Source organism: Gambusia affinis, linkage group LG22 (genome assembly GCF_019740435.1).
Source record: "Gambusia affinis linkage group LG22, SWU_Gaff_1.0, whole genome shotgun sequence".
Classification (NCBI taxonomy): domain Eukaryota; kingdom Metazoa; phylum Chordata; class Actinopteri; order Cyprinodontiformes; family Poeciliidae; genus Gambusia; species Gambusia affinis.
The window spans coordinates 16,361,427-16,382,309 of record NC_057889.1 but is presented as its reverse complement, the minus strand read 5'-3'; the positions used below and the strand labels follow the sequence as shown (position 1 = coordinate 16,382,309).

Sequence of the window (20,883 nt, the reverse complement as noted above, 5' to 3'; positions counted from 1 at the left end):
AGCTTGAAAGGCTATGTGTTTATAAAATTATTTATTTACCAATGACCTTGATAAAAACTTTACAGCTTCATGTTGTACATTGGTTTATGGACAGCATATGCAAACAGCATCCCTTTCAAAGCTGGATAAATATTTTACTTTTCACAGAATTTCGCAATTTTTTTTATTTCCGTTACTGCTTTAATTCCCGATGTGATCATCCTGCACTTATCCAAAATACGAGAATATATTTTGTTCACAGGGAAATCTAATTAAACAAATAAGAACATTTAATTTAGTGGCATTAAATGATGCTCTGTTACAATACAATCACAAACAACATTCCAAAGCTAATTGCCTGGCCTTCATTTGCTCATAAAACTTGTAAAAATAATTAGAAGAAATTTATAATGTATTTTAAAGAATGAATCAAAAAATTCCGCTTCTTATTTTAATGTTACAGTTAACACAAAAATAGCCAATAATAACTTAACTTTCTGTTGAATCTTGTAAACACTAGTAATATCCAGCATAGATTATAATTAGATTATATTCAAATAATTTAACCGATCGTGCTAATATTTTTTAAAATAATTTTTTGTAATTTAAGGAAGCAAAACAAATAAATAAATAAATAAAAAAACTGAAAAAATGTTTTATTTTAAAAGCCAAGTGCTTCACACTTAAAAATGTTACAATACATGAAAAAAAGGAACAAATCAGATTTTTTAAAATTTACTATATTTTTTTTATGTTACAGCTAAACAAAAAAAAATTTTTTTTTGTTGAAAAATCCAGAAAATTCACTTCAAAAAGTCAAACCAGCTCCTGCATGAAGCTACAACAAGCCTCTTTCTGAGAAGTGTGTTGAGATAATTCCCTCTGTAATTTAAAACTTAATTTTATACTTAAAGCAGCAACACAACACAGAAAAATTATATCTGTTTTTCTTTTTTAAGAATGGAAGGGGATAACCACTACCCAAGCTGAATGGTTCATCAACAATCACTCCCTAGCGCCGTCATTATGAACATCTCGAAAGGCTCGATGGCTAAATGTCAGACTTTAACAGGTGCAAAATAACATCAACACCATCACGCCAACTCATGGAGATGCCATCTGCTGGAACAAACAGAGCTTTCACGTGGATAAAAGCCATCGCCTCTCGCGCGCAACCCAATTTCGCTTCAATGTGCCATTACTCGTCACAGTCTCTAAGACATACCTCCAACAATCATCGCCACATTCATTTCTGGAGACATCTCAACAGCCTTCGCCTACTCTAAGCAGAACAGCTCGCGCACATCATCAGAAATCCTCAAGACCCCTTGAGATTCTAGCTGCCCTGATTTCAATCTGTAGGAGAGCACAGGCGCCTTATAGCCTTAGAGAATAGTCCATGATGAGGGCGCTTTATTTCCCCTCCACCCCTCTTGCTTTAAACTTCTGTGCTGCACTGCTGGAGCCTCACCGCGGCTGTCAACTGGTCTGGACTGAGCCGTGGGGAGACAAAGAGAAAAGGAACTTGTGCCCCTCAAAGAAGCCGCCTGGGCCTTTGTTTCCTTCCACAATACACATCAAAAAAACCTGCAACAGAAAGCAAAAAAAAAAAAAAGAAAGAGAAACCAAGTTGCTCTGTCCTGCAGTATATGCCCAAGCCCTCTGTAAGGACCCACCAGTGGAAGGGGCCAAGTGTGTGTGCATCCACAGACAAACAGCTGGCAACTGTGAAACTAAATTGAAGCAAACACCAGCACAAGTTCAGAAGACGGAGCGCAAACAAAGATGCCCAGAGAGCACCCAAAGGCCTGCTGCAACATTGTGACAGGATGTCATGCTATGTGCTCTGTTCTTTGTGTTCACTGAGGGGATGAAGAAAAAATAAATAAATAAAAAAAATCTCCGGTCCCAGCTGGTACAGTGGCTTCCTCATTAGGCAGGTAGGGGGTACAGTGTCTGACAAGCGGTCATAGTCAGGTTTTAACAAGAGGATACTCCTGTGGATAGCAAACAGGAGCCCTGACATGCTCCTTCCCTCCTTGAGGAGCTGCAATGCAGGCAGAAGGACAGAAATACTTCTGACACTTTGCATAAAAAGTTCAAGTACTAAAGTAGAAATACATAACACATACTTTCTATGGTTTTAAGGTTTTGTTGCTGGCAAAAATCAAAACAATTTAAGAGATTTATTTTTCGAGAGTATGCTATAAATTACTGTCTGAGAAGGTCCAACCGGCGTAAAAAAAAAAATAAATTAGCTGGTTGCCACAATCCGACTTGGTCTTTTTAAATTGGTCTTTTGATCTTTCATGACCAGTGAGAAGCAAGTCGGAAACTTAAAAAAAAAAAAATCAAAACAAAAAAACCCCAATCTTTTTCCTGTCAGTGAACACACCATACCTGAGTGCTACCCAGGTCAAAGTCAAAACAGTAATGGCTTTGGTGCAAAAGCTATTACAGAGTAAGAAACACTTGCTGTTAGCTGTTTTTAGGATCAGGAAGGTGATAGAAATGAAGTCAGAGGAAGCACAGAGATGTAAGAAACTATTTAACAGGAAACTGTGTTTTCAATAACAAACCCGAGACATGTCTGTGATTCGTTCAAAGCTCCGAGAGGGCGAATAACTTTCAGCAAGTACCAAGAAGGTTGAACTTATTACAGCAAAGTTGCTCGGTTTTATCCTTTTGAGCTTTTCCCCCGGTCTGTCGTGGAACAAGCCAGATTTGGAAGCAGTGGCGGCTTCCTGGAAATGTCACAGTTAAGGCGAGGATCTACTTTCTGCTCATCACCACCTCCAGAAACTAAAGATACATTAAAATTATTTGATAGATAATACCTAAATGACTGCTCTGTCTCATACACACCCATTCAATGTGCTCCTCTGCTGCTAGCATAAATAATTAATGATTCCTCACAAGAGGAATTTTTAAGACACTAACCCCAGCATTATGATTGGTGAATCTCCCAAAAATGAAACCCATGCATATGTTTTTCTTCCACTATGCAGCTGTACACTGCTTTGTGTAAATTTGTTGCACAAAATCCAAACAAAAGGGATTTGAACGTGAGAAAAATCAAGAATGAGTACTTTTATACATTTCTGAAATATTCACAAAACATACTTGATACACTGAAAAGCTGACATTACAGTGTCCAAGGAATCACTGTTTGTTTGAAATGTTTATGTTTTCGCTGATATGATTGATCTAAACTGGATCACATGTTGTTATATTTCCAACAGGCACCTGGAAGGCAGCTAGATGTGCTAGGTTGATTGATAGGTCAGAGGATTACTCAAGCGAGTGGGCCAGGAACACAAAGAAACAGGATGTAATGAGCTCTGAATAAGCTAGTAATTATAAAATGGTGCAACCATTTTTATTTAAAAAGGGAGGACTTTTGGAGAGGTTATTTATTTATTTATTTATTTATTTTTCCACTGGGAGAGGACAAATGTGTGCACTGTGGATGATTAAATTTTAAGCTGTGACAGCCTGCCATACAGACTGGTGGCACCTCATAACAGCAGGTTGCTAACAGAATGTATTCCATGTAAACAATCACCCTTTCTGTCAGAACCAAATTGCTATCTGGATTTTTGGCTGTTTTCGGCTGGCAGATGTGTTTACATTTATACAGAAGCAGAAACTTTGCAGCACTGGAGTTTCGATTTATTTAGCTCCATCACAAACCGTGCATTAAAATGGAGCCACACTGTTTAAAATGAAAATGGATGACCTTCACCATCAGCTATATAAATGAAGATGTACTTTGCAGAAAGGGTTGATTAATTTTCTAACTAAAAAATCACTCAAACTCTGCCATTCTAAATTTTCACATTCTTACTTTATCCACGAGTCTTCAGCATTGATTGGTCTGATAATCCATGTAGGACTGTAAGCCATATTGAAAACAGGTTCCTTTAGGGGAGTCTGCTAAAATATGCTTCAAAAAAGACAGACCTGGGTGGTTCAAATCAATCAACAATGCTTTGCAAGGACTTTCACACCCCACATGTTTTTTCAGGTTACAATCTTTAGCATAGTTTGCAGTTTGCCATTAGCAATGAAGGGGACACCACAGACACGTGGAAGCAGTCAGATGAGAGCAATGTTTTACCTGTTGGTCTAGAAGTAAAATGCTACGTGTGGTGAAAATTAGTACTGCGTGTTGCTCTGAGCACACCACGAAAGCATGAAACATGGTGGGGGCATCATCATGCTGGGAGACTGATCAGATATGATGAGGAGATGGCTGGAGCTAAACAAAACATTTCCGGAAGAAAAACTTTTAGAGGCTGTAATAGACTTGAAAATGAGACAGTGTCGAATATACAGTCACAGTTACAATGGAACTGTTACCAACCAAAGCACAAAGTTTAGTCTCTAGACATGCAATGTCTAGACACACACCATATGGATTTTTAAAAGCCAAGCATAATCTTTCCTCCACTTCTACTTCTTTTTTTTTTTTTTTGCTGGTCTATTTCATAAAACCCTGCTAAAGAATTAAGTCTGTGTTTTTACACAAGACGAAACTGAAAGGACATAATATATGACTGCGAGGCAGCGTATATCAGGAAAGAGGAAACATTCATCCAACGCATCACAAAGGACGACATTGTCAAGCTTAGCTCAGGGTTGAGTAATCCATCCTCCCTGCAGCCAAAGGACAATGTCACCGTGGACAAGAAGCGGGCCGTGATGCGGAGATAAATGCGCAGAAATGCATATGCGGACACTACGCTAATGAAATTTCACATAAGCATGTCTGCACGCACAAACAACCAAGCTATGGGAAGAACAATGTCACCTGAAAATAATCCTAATGCTAACAGCGATGCTGTGTTCAGGAGGAGTTTCTGGCTGGTGAAGATAACATACTGTATGCTGGAAGGGGATCTGATAACAACTGAGTGGTTGTCCAACACTTCTCTATCTTCACCGTTAATTATGGTTAAGTTAAACTTTTATAAACTGCTGGAGGGGGTGGAGTGTTGTCTTAATCCGCACAATAAACCCTGGTGGAAAAAACAAGGTTAATTGAGAGAAATGAATAACTAAGAGAGAGGTGTTCACACAAGGAAGCCTTTAAAAGCACCTTTGCAGCCTGTGTGCTCTTTGTGAATCATCTAGAGGATTAGATGAATATTTAAGTTCGTATCAGAAGAGCTTGTGTTACAATACATGTCAAACTGAAAGAATCAAGTGCTGTTCAGCACAATATCCCCCCCCCCCAAAAAAAAAAAAAATATTAATACCATTTGCAGTTTCAACTGAAGCACTTCTTCTCCAAGAGCTCAGTGAGGCAGAGATTTGAAATTAACCCATCTCCTATCAGGGTGACTACAAATGCAAAACTTGCCTCAAGGCTCAAAGTTATGGAGCCTTTCCACATGTGCTGATCATCTGCAGTCTGAGTTTCTTCCCGAACGGAGATTTTGTCAGAGGAAGCGCAGACGGACACTGGGAAACTTAATGTGATGAATAACAGAGCTGTGTGCTAAAATAAAGGAAAACGAGATGGAGAGATTGTAAAAGGAAATGTACCAAGTTCAGATTCAGCTTTTGTAAGCCCCAAAGACACATCTGAAGAAAAATCTCTATTAAAATATTCAGAGAAAACAGGAAAAGTCATCCATACAGAATAAGCTTCTTCTATTGAATATCTGTTACAAATCCCAAAAAAGGAAAAATCAGGAAATAAATGATTTCATGTGGCTCCTCTGAGGCTCATAATATAACTATAATAAGACACTTTAAGGATATTTACACAAAAATTAAAAACAAATACAAAATGTGTATTTATAGTTACCTACAAATAAAAGGTAAAATGTTTCTGACATCTCTCATCTCTCAACTTTATTTGGCTTACCACAAATAAAGTTGTGGCCTACGTCTAGTATACATTTGCGTATGACTAGTTTTGTCTTTACAGGGGAGTTTTGTCTGTGGGAGACCTCTGATGTGGTTGACTTTGTGCTTGAGGACTACTACTACTACTTCCTTCCACTCAACTTTCCATTATTATGTTTCCTACAGACAGACTTGCACTCCTTGCAATGAATGTCAGCTCCGCAGTCTTTCTTGTGATTGTTAGGCAATAACATAAAAATTATTTTCATTAATCTTGCATAATGCTCTTCATTTGTGGGAAAACTCATTTTAGGTTTTCACCATCTGTGCGCCACAATCGTCATCGTTTGAAATTACCTCCCTCTCTGCGTAATGAGTCTATACAACAAGAGCTTCACTTTTTAAGCTCAATTGCTAATGTAAATAATGTTTTCGATGATATTTTCATTTATTGAGATGCTGCCACACAAACAGGGTCCACTAAATCTGTGTATTTGTTGTATTTGCAGGTTACTAACGGAGCATCTCAGGGGGTTGGAAACGGGACCGAAAACTGGAGCTGAGTAACTGCTGCTGCGATTGCTGCGGCAGACTAATGTAACCATAGCAGAAGTTCCTGCAAAGGCTTTTCAAAAAGAGGAAAGCCTTACCAAAAAACAAAGAAAAAAGAAAAAAAAGAGTTTTTGCTGTATGTAGGCACAAACCTGCTTGTGTCATTTAAATTGAATGACATGCAAAAGGAAAATGTTTGAAGCCCAAAAGGTTTGAAGTTGTGGGTGGCCTGAAGGCAGCTGTGTTGGGCCTTCTCGCTCGGCCTTCGGACTGAGGCACGTACTGGCATCCATGAAACATGGTGTGAGAGAATGTCAGCTTGCTGCCCAGCTCGTCTTTCACCTTGGAGCTGTTTATGAGTCTGGCTTGTGGACGCTCCACTCTGGCTTTACGCTCTGGTGACTGCGTTACCTTCCAGGTTGCCCTAAACCGTAAGGAGGTCAAGCCACCTGTACTCTTCATCCCTGCAACCCCCACACCCCCAAAAAACACCAAAAAAAGCTACAAGAAAGAGAAAATCCCATGTCACCAGAGCAGCTTAAGATAAATGTCACATCTTCCCCTGAAGACAGAGGATATGTGTTTACTGTGTAACATTGTGAAAGTCATAGCAGCTCGAGCAGAAAGGTTAGTAGAGGGGTTAGAAGGTATGTGGGAGTCTTCTCGGCAGACTGCACGCCTGGGATGAGCTTCCACAGCCTACAGAGTGGAATCAGGCGAGTAATCTTTGCTTTTTATCACCCCCACCCCCACCCCCACCTCCACTCTCCCATCTTTGCTTCTTTCCTCCATTCTTCCCTCCTTCAATTCGCTCCTCCCTCCCTTCCACCTTTTCTCTCCAGGGATAGAAAACAATCTGTTAGGTGACTAGAAGGCCCCACAAATTCTGATTGTGCACAGCATGCTTCAGTGCTTATGTATTGCTGGTGTGTCCTTGTGAAGTTGTAATCTAAGTTTTAATCTCTAATATAATACTTTTTTAGCCTTCAGAGCAGAGCAAGGCCGTACATAAGAAAACAGTGGCTGTATCAGAGACCTGGGTGCGGCATAATGACAATAATACTCAACCATGTAAGAGTCGCAGCTTTTAGAAAAGAAACACTTTCGACGAATCTAATAGAAGCAACGGCACGTTGCTGTTTCAGCACCTCATCCTTATGGCTGAAGAAGGCTATCAGGCTTAAGGAGAGCACTACTAGCCAACAAAGATCACTTGATTGCAGTGCAGACCATTATCATTTATCTAAGTCACGGGAGAATTATGTCTCTTCACATGCAAAGCCTGTTGCTAACTCTGTGGAATAATGAGTCGGAGAGGGCAGCGGTTCTCGCTAATGTCTGGTCCTGTCATTAGTATTTATTAGATGCCCTGCGTGCATTATCAAACCCATTTAAAAGTTTCTAGGTAGAGAAAAGTTAGGCAATCCACTCGGATAAAGTGAGCATGGCGTCGACATTAGCACGCTGCTGGTACTTTGATTTTCCTTTTTCTTTTTTTTTATTCCCCCTTTTTTTAGGCTGTGATGTTGCAGAGCATCTGCTGCTGTTTCAATTACAAGTTCTCTCTGTGTTGCAATTATGACTTCTCATTAGATTAAAAAAAAAAGAAAGAAAAAAAAGAACCCACTACTGACTACCTTCCTCGCAACATCTGCTCTGCTAACAAAGCTGATAACCTATTCCGGGGTAGTTCAAGGCTTCGGTATGCAGCTCACAGCAGTCCGTCCCGTTACGTTACGTCAGATCACCACTGGCGCAAAGCGTTCCAGATCCAGGTTTATTTTGTTTCAGCATGTCTTGCACATTACATACTGGACTTTTTCTTTTCTTTTTTTTTTTTAAACCATTTTTTTCCTGATGAGAAAGTGTAAACCTTGCTGAGATTTCAACTTTTAACTTCATGCTCTCAGTTTATTTATTTTTTCCTCTTTGTGCTACACCTGGCTCTACGTTGTGTTCAGCTGCGACACCCTTCAGGAGGGGACCATCGGCGGAGCTGGCCACAACTTCACATTCTCTTCCTAGAGATGTTACACTTGACCCCGTCTTTAGGTTTTTAACCCCGTCTCTGCCCTAAACATAGACACTGGCTGAGCTTTTACTGTGACTAACTGTGCTGCTCTTCGTCCTCTAGGCTACAGCATGTGTTGTGTATTGGTACAATATGAATAGACTAAACTTAAATTGGTTGGATTCTTGCCAATGAATTGGCTGTTGAGAATGTCAGTAAATTCTCAGCATTACTGTTTAAGAAAACTGCCTTTTTTTCCTCTTTTCATAGCCGGTTTTAAAGCACGCACGGCATCATTTTTCTACAAGCACATTCAGTTTTGTCAAAATTCAACAATATGACTCAAAATAAGGCTCAAACCGAAAAGATTAAGTTGGTCAGGAACAACAGCAGAACATCAGAAACACCAAGGCTAAAGCCACTGGAACTCCAGCACCACTTTTTGCAGTGATGTGAGTGTCACATCTAGACCTCTCACAATAATCAATTAATCGGATGACAAATTTAAAGCAAACTCAATTTCACAGGCATAATTTATTGTTTCTCTTTTTTCTCTCTCTTTCTACCAAAAACTGGACAAAAACAGTTTTCAAGTTTTGTGTTTTGCACTCAAGTAGCCTTTTTTTAAGGGAGGATTTTGTCTACAAAGACTTCAAAATTCATTTCATCTGCTGTTTTGTTTATTTATTTTGGGTATTAAAAATGCCTTCCAGTTCCAGTGTTAAATGTTCATTACAATTTGAAGTTTACTGATGTTCTTGCATTATTATGCCATTACTATTATCTTACTTGAACATGGTCTCAAAATAACCATACTATTGTTGATCGCATCAACATCTGGAATGATTTATCGACCAGCAAAACTTGTTATCGTGACAGGCCTAGTCACATTTCCAGTGACTAAAATGTTGCAGCCCAAGAAACAAATCCTGATTCCAAAACTAATAACTTCAGACATCACTGAGGTTTCGCGCTCCCCCTATGAACTAATCTAATGCCTTCTTAAGTAAAGTTAAACGGTGTGAGGAAACAAAAGTTATTTAACTTATTCACCACATTGATTAAAGTGTTTAAATGGAAGGAATTAATATAGGGCTTTTCTAGGCATGCCGACCAATCACAACGCTTTACATTAGAAGCTGTTTGACAGCTGAGAGGACTGATGTGTTGCACAAAATTGGTAGACCAATGAAAACAGAGAACTATCTTCAAATTCATCATTTCTTGTAAAACGTGCGATCAAATTTTCAGGGACATTTATCCAAATATGAACTGAGATATACGTAGATGTTTGAGCAGAAGTCTGACCCCGTATCCTAAATAAATTACAAGATGTGAACCCAATCCCAGTTCCTAGAAATTGTTGAATTTTTAGGTTGCGTCTTTGTTCCACTATGTTCCAAAACAGTTAAAACAAGCCAATAATAGTCCCAAATTACTACGACATTCCTGCTGATGTATGTAAACGTCTGACCTAACCTAAATGTGCAAAAGTGTCACCGCTCAGAATGTCCAGTTTGCCTTTTAAGCCTCTTAAATAACTTGCAGCATGGTCAAGCTTTGAGGAACAAGATTCAACGTAAAATAAAACAAGTTTGCATGTTTCCCCAGTTCCTGTTGCAGATTTTTTTTCCAGTTGTCTCAGCTTCTATCCACAGTTTAAACACATCCATGTTCGGTTAATTAGTGACTAAACTCTTTGTGGGTGTAATTGTGAATACATGTGGCTGTCTTGCCTTTTTGTGTTAACTTGTAATTGCTCACCAAACTGCGCCAGCTTTGCCCCAACTCTCCTGCTCTGATTTCACATTATTACTACTAATAGCAGTGGAAATCTTTACAGCATCTTTTCATGATCATCAAAGGTTCAGTGTCTTGTTAGATATGTATATTTCTGGAGGCAGGGGATTGTGAGCCACATATAGATTACCAAATTATGAAATCATAAACTGGTTTTATGGTCTTAAAAAAGAAAAAACACAAAACATGATAAATCTGCAACAATTCAAGAGTAAATTTGGGAGGTTTACACATTTACCTGTCTTGGAAAAACAACATAAAATCAGAGTTTAAGGGTGTTTGTTTCAGATCCAACACAGCATCCGGCAAAAAAAACAAAAAAAAAAACATTTAAATAAAATATAAATCTGTAAAATTAAATGCGAAAAACAAAAAAATCCAAAACTACAAGTTCAGTCTGAAACAGATGACAAAAACAATTTAAATTAAAATAAAATTTGAGGGCTGCTTAGAAATAATTCAGACAAAAGAATGTCAAATTATTTCTGACTCAAGGATACAACCTTGTCTTCGGCTGCGCATTCTAATTAATACTTTTTATTATCTTTATGCTTTATGACTGTAAGGGCAATGAGAGAGTCGCTGAGACTAAAATCTTTTCAAAGAGTCAAAATGAGAGAAAAATACACTTTAGTCTTTTGATCTAAATGAAAGGCTGATAAACAGGAAATCAAACCATCCAGTTAGTAGGTCCTAATTATGCAGAACAAGAGCAAATTTAACTAAAATAAGTGAGAAAAATAGGATTTGTAGGATATTTTTGCTTCTTGGATAGAAATCTAATTTAGACGCACAACACTGATCAATTTGCGACGCACTGCGCAGCCCTATTCAGTTATTTTTACTCGTGTTCTTCATGGCGGCAGTAAGACCGCTCGGGGAGAACACACTGGATGTTTCTGGACAGAGGCCCGGAGCAGACAGGAGGGGTCAGATTTAATTTTCAATAGACGTCCACATATCCTCACAGGACCTGCATCTCCCACAGACTGATCACCAAGTAGACGGACATGTGAGAGGTGAATTCAAACCACAAAGCCTCACCCGTCTGAAGCTGATAAACATGAGCTATGGCGCGCTATTGATTCCAACATAAACAGTGAGGTGGCCTGTGTAAGATGCTTCGAACAGAGCAACTAGAGAAATCATGAGATGAAGTCTTTCAGAGTTATTATACACTCACGCAGTGTTTAATGTCAATAACGGGGAATCGGAATTTGATTTGACTGCTTTGCTAGAATGTTACATTCCGAGTTGGGGCGCCACTGTTAGCATAAGAGTGGCGGACATTTACAGAAAATAAGGAATGCAAATATATCAGACATATCTTATGTATTACTGATGGAACAAGTCTTTCAGACTGGATGAGGATGCTTCAGAATCCCAAGCAGGAATCCAGTTGCTCATCCAGTACAGTAAAAGTAAAAGTTGTTTCCTTTTGGCTATTGACTGTGATTCTGTGTAGGTCCTTACACATCGATGATGTTCACTAATGTGGAAACTAATAGGCTATTTAGAAGACGTTTTAAACAGTGTAATTTGTGAAATCCATCATTTGAAACTCCTAATTGGCCTAGAATTATGTTTTATTATTATAATTGTGTAGTTGTTGAAAAGGAATGTGTGTCTGGACAGTTACTGTAAAACAAGTCTGCAGGGAAAGATGGAAAGGCATGAATTAGTTAACAGGCAGGGTAAAAAAAATAAAGTAAAATACAAACGCATAAACTAGGAAGTTTGGGGAGTCTAAGATGGTGTCAAGCGTACGGACGATTAAACGAAGGGAAACTGCATCAAATAGGTTGTGTTGGAGTGACAGGTGACGACATGACGGATTGGAAAGAGGTGAAGATGTGGTGACCATTTTTGCGAGGCAGAATGGCGGGCGGCTGCTCCAGGGCCGCGCAGCGCCGCGCCTGTGATTATGCATAAAGCGGCCGGGCTGTCAGGCTCCGGGCCCTACAATGCCACCGAGCTTTATCTCGAAATCCCGGTGATTAATGGAGGCAGTGCCGGGTTCTGCATGGAGTAGGTGGACGAGGAATGATCAATCTTAATGAGCTATCTGCTGTCCTTAAATTAACTGAGGAGGGAGGGGAGGACACAATGTATGGAGCGGCTGGCGGGGCTCCGGTCCTTTAAAATACGATAATGAGCACGAGATAGAAGGAGGGCGTGCGGCTTTCCTTCCCACTGCTTGTGACACTCCGCTGCTGCCGACCTCCTGTTTCTCCTCTCTCTCTGTCTCTCTCTTCCTCCTCCTTTTATTTGTCCCCTGAAACGCGGAGGATGCGTTCGCTAGGACGTCTCAGCAGATGCCATCCGAAACAAAGTTAAAGACGCGGTGTCAGGTAGCTTCTGGCCACGCGAGCGCTCTGCACCTGCTGTCCTGAAATGAGATGTTTGACTCAATGTCGTCAATATGTGGGGCCCCATGTGGACCTGTGTGCGAAGGTTACATGTCGCCGCAGCATTGCACATATTAATTTTTAGAGAATTACCTGCACATACAGAGTCCAGACTGATTGGAATATATTTCAACCTCATTAATAATTTCCGACGCTCCCAGAGGATGGTGAATTCGTTTCCACAAGAGCTAACTCAAATTAAGGAGTGTCATGAGAGGGAAAGGAAAGAGGAGGAAGAAAAAAAGAACAAAACATGTTCACATCAGTGCATTTTCTATCCCGAGGTAAGCCTGTTTTGGATTCATAATAACCCCAGTTCTGCTTTGGCTAATCCTGATGTGGATAGCTTTAAGATAATCGCCCAGCACAACACCACAGTGATTCTAATTAATTTGCCACTGCTTATTCTACGCATGCTGATCTGAGTCAGCATGTTGGAAATTTTATGAAGGAGAAAAAAAAGGTGGGGCTAGGGGAAGAAAAGAAAAAAAACAACCTTCTACTGCATGTCTTACAACATATTTAGCTTCCATTTGTCTCAGTGAAAGTTTCACTTATTTCAAAAATAATTGGCAGTAAGGATGTAGTCAAGAGTCTGCGTGCTCCAGCAGAGGAGAGACGGAGACAGAGAGAAGGGGGCAGAGAAAGAAAAGGGGAAGGTTTAATTAATGTGCTCGCTGTGATTAATGGTCTCTCTGTGGCTATCACAAACTGTGGCTGTGTTTTTAATAACTGGCCTGTCACACTAGCACTATATTCTAGTGGTTAAATAAAAATAAATATTTGCACATCAGTACTTCTAATAGCTTAAGCCTGAGGTTGAGGACGGAGCCTCTGCAGACAATGCAGAGTGAACTAACGTCTGTCACTGACTGCGACTGATTGAGAGGTTTTATCAAGCAGGCTGCACAAAATCCCTCGTTTTATCACGTCCACACGAACCACTGCGAAAGTCTTCATGCCCCTTGGACTTTTTTAAATCTTAAGTAGGAATCATAAACTTCATGCATTTATTGAGATTATGTACACCTATGGTCTATATAATCTATTTAATCTAAGTAAAGACTAACTCTGAAGTGGTAGGAAGATTATTTGTGTTTTGTCTTTATTAAATCAATAAAAAATGTAAACAAAATATCTGAAAACAGTTTGTAAAAGCCTGCAGAGTCAAAACTTACTGCAGTTGGAGCTGAAACTTTTTAATTCCACCCTCTTCGTCCATCTGAGACTTAAACTTTACTTATTCTCCTTTATGAACCAGCTCACGTTCTGGCAGTTTGGATGGAGAGTATCTGTGAACAACAACAGATTAAGACCCAGCACGTTTTTTTTTTGTTTTTTTTATTGGATTAGGTTCTGGACTTTGACTAGGCCACTGCAGCACATATACATATGCTTTGAGCTGGACAGTTCCAGTGTAACTCTGGCTTTATGATGGGCTCTTTGCTCTGCTGGAACATGAAACTCCATCCCAGTTTCTGTTTGTGGAAACCTCACCAGGTTTCTCATCTCTACTGAAGAAAATAATTTCTGCCATGACTCTCCACATGGGTAAGACGTCTTTAAAATGTTACAGTGTTAATTTTCTAGTCATTTACATGTAAAGTTTGACAGTTAATTCTGGTCTCATCTAACTAGAGCATGTTTTCTTTCACATGTTTTGCTCTGTTCCTTATAGCAAACTGCACACAGAACTTCTTATTGTTTTCTTTAAACAATGAATTTCTTTTTGTTGCTCGTCTTACAAAAAAACTAATGAAACATCTCTATCCCCTTCACTTACTAGCACTACCACAAATCACATATTATTCCACAAATTTGATTGACAATTAGAGGTTGTAAGAAGATCCAATGTGAAAAACCGTTGTGACAGTTTCTCAGGCGCCGGCGGAGAAAGCCTGGCCTCATAAAAAGAGGCCGCGTCACTAATTTGATCACCCAGAAAGTCCCTCCCTTTGTAGAACGACTGCACAAGTAATCAGAACCAACGTGCACACAAACAGTGCTGCAGCTGTGTCAATGTGTTCACCCCCAAAAGTAAACAAACACAAATGTGTAATTAAAAATCTTGCAGGGGCCGAAGTATGAAGACGGCAGATAAGAGGGACGGACAGTCGCAGCCAAGCAGGGGTGTGCTCCGCGCCGGCGATGTGAGGCTGTGCCAATCTCACCGTGGCAAAGTAAAACTCTGATCTTAACTCAGCAAGACATCTTAATTGCATTCACTAGCAGCTCCGGAGCGGCTTGGTCCCCAGATGAAGGTTGATGTGAGCTGACTGGAAGATGAACTTCCTGGGCGGAGAGGAGGCTGGGTGCTGCTGCTTGTTGTACGACGTGGCTGGACTAGATTGTGCTGCAGTCCAAAGGTGTGTGTGTGTGTGTGGGTGTGTGTGTGTGGTGGACACTCATCTGAGTTTTGTCATGTGATTTTAGATGCTCATTGTGTGTGTGTGTATGGGTTGTGTTTGTGTGTAAGAGGAAGGGAGAGAGATGAAACAGGAAAGAAAGCCTCACAAGTAAAGAAGCGTTAAAAAGACGATTGACATGAGAGGAGAGGCGTGGCGCTGCGGCACATGCTCAGTAGGGCCGCAGGTGGCCCCGACAGATCCGCCTATGACCCCAAACTTCAATGACAGCCAAATCCGTCAACTTGTACGTCTCCTTGCTTTTAGGCAACTACAAAAAAGGGAAAAACACAGAAAGCCACAGCTTCCACTGTGACAGCGTGAGGCCCGGACACAGCACAGCTAGCAACACCAGTCTCAGTGCATGTTGATCTACGAGAAGGATATAAAAAACAAATTAAAAAAATACCCTGAGTTCTAGCAGCTGGTGTGGGTAACGGGGATAACAGCTGCAGATCTGTAGGAACAAACACTTTGAATCAACATGAATGTTATTTTTTGGTGGCGAGACGCTTTTAAATGGCGCTCAGTCGCATTCGCAGTGAACGTGTTCATCCCTGCTGAGCTGGGAACCAGCCTACTTGGACTGATATTCATCAGCACAAGCATCGATTTTAATGACTGGGTCAATAGACACACACTCTCAGCCTCTCCCTGTTGCTTTCTCCCCCACCCATCAGAAGAGCATTGTCTGTCTGCCTCCATCTCTTCTAATCTCACCTCCTACTGCGTCCTGCTCCCCTTTTCTCCCTCAACTGCCCTCTTAAAACAACAATGGCGCTCGTTTTGAATTCCCAAAATTTCCGTTAAATGCGAGAGTGTCAGACCGAACAGCTGGAGCTCGAGCCCACAGATGTGGACAGATTGTTAAGTAGAAAGAGGGCTTGGTGAGATTTGTGTTTTTTGTTTCGATACAAATCAGAATTGGAGGAAAACAAAAGGCGCCTGAAATAAGCAAGAGGTGAGCGGCGGGGAGGAAATTAACAACCGGTGAGAAGGAGTTTGATTTTTGTGCGCTACGACAGGCAGGAATTATAAAAAGCCCCGCTGTGGATGGAGAAACCAGGTAGGGAGATCACAGCCAGGTGACTGGCATGTTTCAGTGGGAGATGGAAGTTAAAGCTGCCTTCCAGCAGCTCTGTGAGAATCCATACACACACATCGGCAAATACACTAAATGCCACAAACAGACAGAAAAAGGCAGACACTCAGACGGACACAAAGAGGGCGAGCGCGCCCTTTTTGATGTGTCCACTGATGCAGAGCAAAGACAAATTGCTCCCTTTGAAGGCAAAGCCAAATCAAACGTGGACTGCGATTTCTGTCACCACGGCGTTAGGCTTTAAGTCTGTACGGCTGACATCTGACAAAACATCCACTCGGTCACACCCAGGAAGCCAGGCACCCGTGTAACTGCGCGCACACACACGGAAACACATGGCCTGTTGCGAGACAGCGTTAAAGACAAATGGCTTGGCCCAATCCTCTGAGACGGCGGCCTTTCCCGTCAAAATGCCACAGAAGCAAATAAGTTACCAGCACCAAGTCGGCAAGCAAAACTCCCTGTTTACTTCTTTTTTATTTATTAATTTGAAGTGCAGTGGTATTTTATTCCAGCTGCTCTTGTATTTCCAGGAGACGCTTCAAAGATATTTTTGAATACCAGATGTGAGATGCCTGTCTATATAACATGTTCTTATTTCCAACCGGTGACATGTTAACGCTCGGTCAAGAGTCTGTTGAACCACTTTAACACACTCTGTAGCTGCATATTGCCATTTTCCTCACGGGCGGTAAAACAATGATAATAATAATAATAATAATAATAATAATAATAATAATAATAATAACAGTAATTATGTCTCCAAATCCAACAAGCTCCCAACCATTCCCAAGCCTACATGTCCCATCGCATCTAGAAATAAAAAGTTCAAAACAATAAAATGAAGATTTTCCTTTTAATCCATTAATTATTCCTGTCTTCTGCTGAAGCTGCTCAAGTATCACTGCATGGAGTATTCTCCTCGGGTAATATTGCTCTCGCAATCAGACAACTGTCACCACTCCAAATATTTGCACAAAACACATAATCAGCTATCTTGTATTTTCTCTCTGTCAACACCAAAATATCTCCAAATAAGGTGATACCCAGAAGGCAGAGGAACAGAGGAAATGTGGCAAATCCGAAAGATGCATCTATAAAAGAAACATCTGCTTACACGCGATTTATTAGGATCCTGAAGACTATATTTCATAATTTACATTGCACATTTCGAGAGTAAAATAAGCCAAAACATCACCACCAGCAAAACAGGACAGTGGCTTTTCAGGCAGCAGAAAGTTCGCATCAGAAACTGGTCCAATGTGGATATAGGTTCAGAATTGCACCAATCAAGATTGGAGATTTGAAAAATCTAATTTTCCCTTGATTGGATCCGACTGGTGATTGCCACCCCATTTTATTTTTGTTTTTTAAATTCTGAAAAATCTTTATTTTTCAGAGTTTTATTTAGGGGAACACATAATTCAGGATAATCTTGAAATTCCTTATTTTTTGGTCATTCAAAACTATTACTATTATCACAGAGTTATTCTAAAGGGGAAAAAAAATAGATCCGATCAAAATCTAATTTTTAAAAGGACAGTGCTGAAAGAAAAAAAAAACAGAAATTGTCAAGGGTGTAAAGAAAATCCTTTTAGATCTAACTTTTTAAAAAAAAATAATATACACCACTTTGTATTATCCTGCTGAAGTATTTTTACGCAACCAATAAAACACAGTATGCAGCCTTTGGTCAAAAATGGAGGGGTTGTTGTGCCTTGTATGTCAATATTTCTTATCAACAGGTTTTACTGTAGCACTTTAAACACAAAAAAATATTCCACCCCTGAAGATAAGAGTACTGTATTGGTCTGGATTATATATTATTTGCATGCTTCCATAAACCAATTTCATATTACATGTTTGTACCTGTATTTTATATAGTCTAATCTCTCCGAGCCTTTGCATGTCCTCACAAACTATTCTTTGTCCTTTTGTCCTGACAGAAGGTTGGCACTTTGCACAGAACAAAGGAGGCCTTGCTCTCCACAGCTTTCCCTCCATATTTTAACATGATGCCACAGCAGCAGGACAGAAGGTATCTGTGCCACATTTAAATTCAGCGTTAATTTGTTTTAAAACAGACAACATAACACACATGGTAGGTTGGGATTTGGGACCTTCTGGGGGGAAAAAAAAGAGAAAAAAATAAAAGAAGCAGGAACATTAAAAGAGAGATGTTAGGCAGGAATGGCCAGAGCGGTTGGGGTGGCATTACTGTGATAACAGCAGAACCGCAAAGGATTCCTGTCAGCCTACTGAGGAGATGTTATCGCTGCTAATTAACTGATGCTGACCCTTTCACCTGTTTTTGCTGAGTTTGTTGCATTACTACCATGATTTAGAGCAACTGGAATTTATTTAATGCTAGGCAAAGAGGAACTCTGGGAAACCGATCTCGACAATTACTGTAATTCCAATCAGGCTCTATATATCTTCGGCCAGGGAGAATACATTTTAACATGTAAATGGGTCCTAACAGTCTATTAAGCTTTGCAGTGTCTCAAAAGTTTGTATTCAACCGGACAAAAGCAGATGAGCCCATCCAATTATCCACTTCCATTTCTACCTGCAGCCTCATTTCAATGTATCACAGAGAGCCGCTCAAAATAATTGCTTTTTGCAATCTACGAGTTCATTGGAAGCCATTTTATTGATCAAAATGAGTCAGGTAAAAGAAAACAATCTAAGCCTAAATTAAAAGGTTCATTAAATGTGAAAATTGGTTGGGGAATTGCGAACATCTGTTTCTAGCAGTCGGCGTCATAAATGGCAAGGTTAAAGCGAACGCTGATTTCTGGGCTTCGCAGACTCAGACGTGAGGTGGAGCTCTGAGGCAGCCTCGCAAACGCGACGCAAGTCAACAAGGCTTCAAAAGATTTCAAGAGAGATGTGAGGGCAGGGACTGAAAGCTCTTCCTGCCTTGTCTTTGGTGGGGAGTTGTGTGTATTGCTACCAAGAGCAAAGAAAAGATTAGCCTGACACAGTGAAAACCAATTTCAGAGCACAATATTACAGATGTTTGCTGTGCTATAGGAGTTTGGGATCAGTACAACACCTTCTCCAAAGAACAGCTTATAAGGAGTATAGAAGGTTTTAGTCACAGCTCTTTTCTCTGCAGCCTTGGTACAGTTTGGAGGTAAATTCGCTATGGCTGCAAATCGTATCTTGACAACCTATTGATCGAATGTTTGAAAGCCTTGTTCATGGCTGCTGTCAGCTCTTGTTTATAGGCAGAAGGCACAGGTCTGCATATTTCAATTCAACAAGACGCCATAGAAGAGTAGGTCAAACTAACAAAAAGTCCAGAGTTATGTGATTTGATGAAAAGTGCATCGGCTTGGATTCACCCCTAAGCTCAGTCTGTTAACCAAACAAATGTATGTACGGTTTACAGGCTGAATCAGTGAGGAAAAAAAAACCCCATACAAGTCAAGTACAAAATCCAACATGTTTTATAAAGAAAGCACCAGATGACTTAGCTCGGGCTTACCTTTGGGGTGTCCCGGGTCACTGAACTCGTACTTCCCGCTCCCAACCGTCCGCAGCATTTGCAACCCATTGGGAGCGTCCTGATTGTCTGCAGGCGAAGGCTGAGCATGCACTGCTGCCTGTCCATTGGTGAGAGGAAGGGTAGGGGGCTGGAGGAGACTGGAGTGAGAGGCTAAGTGGCCATTGCCCATCAAGCTGTGAGGGTTTGGATGAACCACTGGGTTGGCTTGGGCAGTGAGGGCGGTCGGTGTAACCGTTGGCTGAGCTGCTGGGTACGGAGGCTGACTGGGCATGCTCAGCACCAAGGAGGGCCCCTGCTGAGTCGACTGTGGTGTGAGCTGGAAGTGGGTGGTCATGAGGGGATGCTGCGGGGCCACTGGTGTCTGGATGGACGGAGTTACTCCTATGATGGGTGACTGCGCCGTCACACTGTGGCTGAAGGACGGAGGTTGAGGGAGGCCATAGGAATGGGGCAGGAGACTCTGCTGGCTTACAGCAGCTACTGGTGCAGCCCAGGCTGGACCTGATGAACAGAGAGCAGAACATAATGACCATGTAACAGGAAAGATGTAATAATCATTTTATTCAGTTTATATGTATATATATATATATAGATGTCCAATAATCTGATCACTGATCTTTAAATGCTATTTTTGTGGTGATAAAACATTCATTTTTATTCTACTATAGTTTGTTCCTCTTGAATATTGAACAATTACAATATCAGTGTAGAGCATGTAATGTTTGTGATATAGGCTGCCGTGTTATTTTCCTGAACTAATTGACTTTAATTTAGTATCAGACTTGCACAATATCTTTGCTTAAATAACCATGATCGGTGTTGGGTACCAAAGGTCCTGACTCCTTCTTCTTTTTTTTTTAAATTACTTCTAAAGCTGTATTATAATGAATCCATACCAAACAACAATAGGTGAAATTGCTCTTTGAGTCTTCGCTGATTGACAAGACATAAATAGATGTGACTTTAATATGACACATGACTGTAAACAAGGCTAACCATGAGGGCAGAGATATGATTGTCAGACACAAGTTACTCGATCAAACAACATGCATAAATCTGCAGGAAGAGACAGACTGTAACTACTTTCCATACCACCACCCTTGGTGAGTTACTCCACGTCAGATCAAGTTTGTTTCTGACTTGAGACTTCTGAATAAAGGGGATTCTTGAATAAAGTACCGATCTGCAACCAAAGTTGACTTGGTAATAAGATTAAGAGATTTGATTTTGCTAGCAAGACCAATAAATAGTTTTCT

At 40.5% G+C, this 20,883-nt stretch overlaps 1 protein-coding gene across 3 annotated transcripts in view; it reads right to left on the bottom strand.

The window, feature by feature from the left end:
* The window catches only part of LOC122825231 (kelch-like protein 29), a 274,118-nt gene that overhangs the window by 116,943 nt on the left and 136,292 nt on the right, over positions 1-20,883 (bottom strand). For all 3 annotated transcript variants that reach the window (XM_044106467.1, XM_044106470.1, XM_044106469.1), the window contains one exon: positions 19,607-20,128. In XM_044106467.1, coding sequence (XP_043962402.1) covers positions 19,607-20,128 — 522 coding nt within the window. The remainder of the gene's footprint in view (positions 1-19,606; positions 20,129-20,883) is intronic.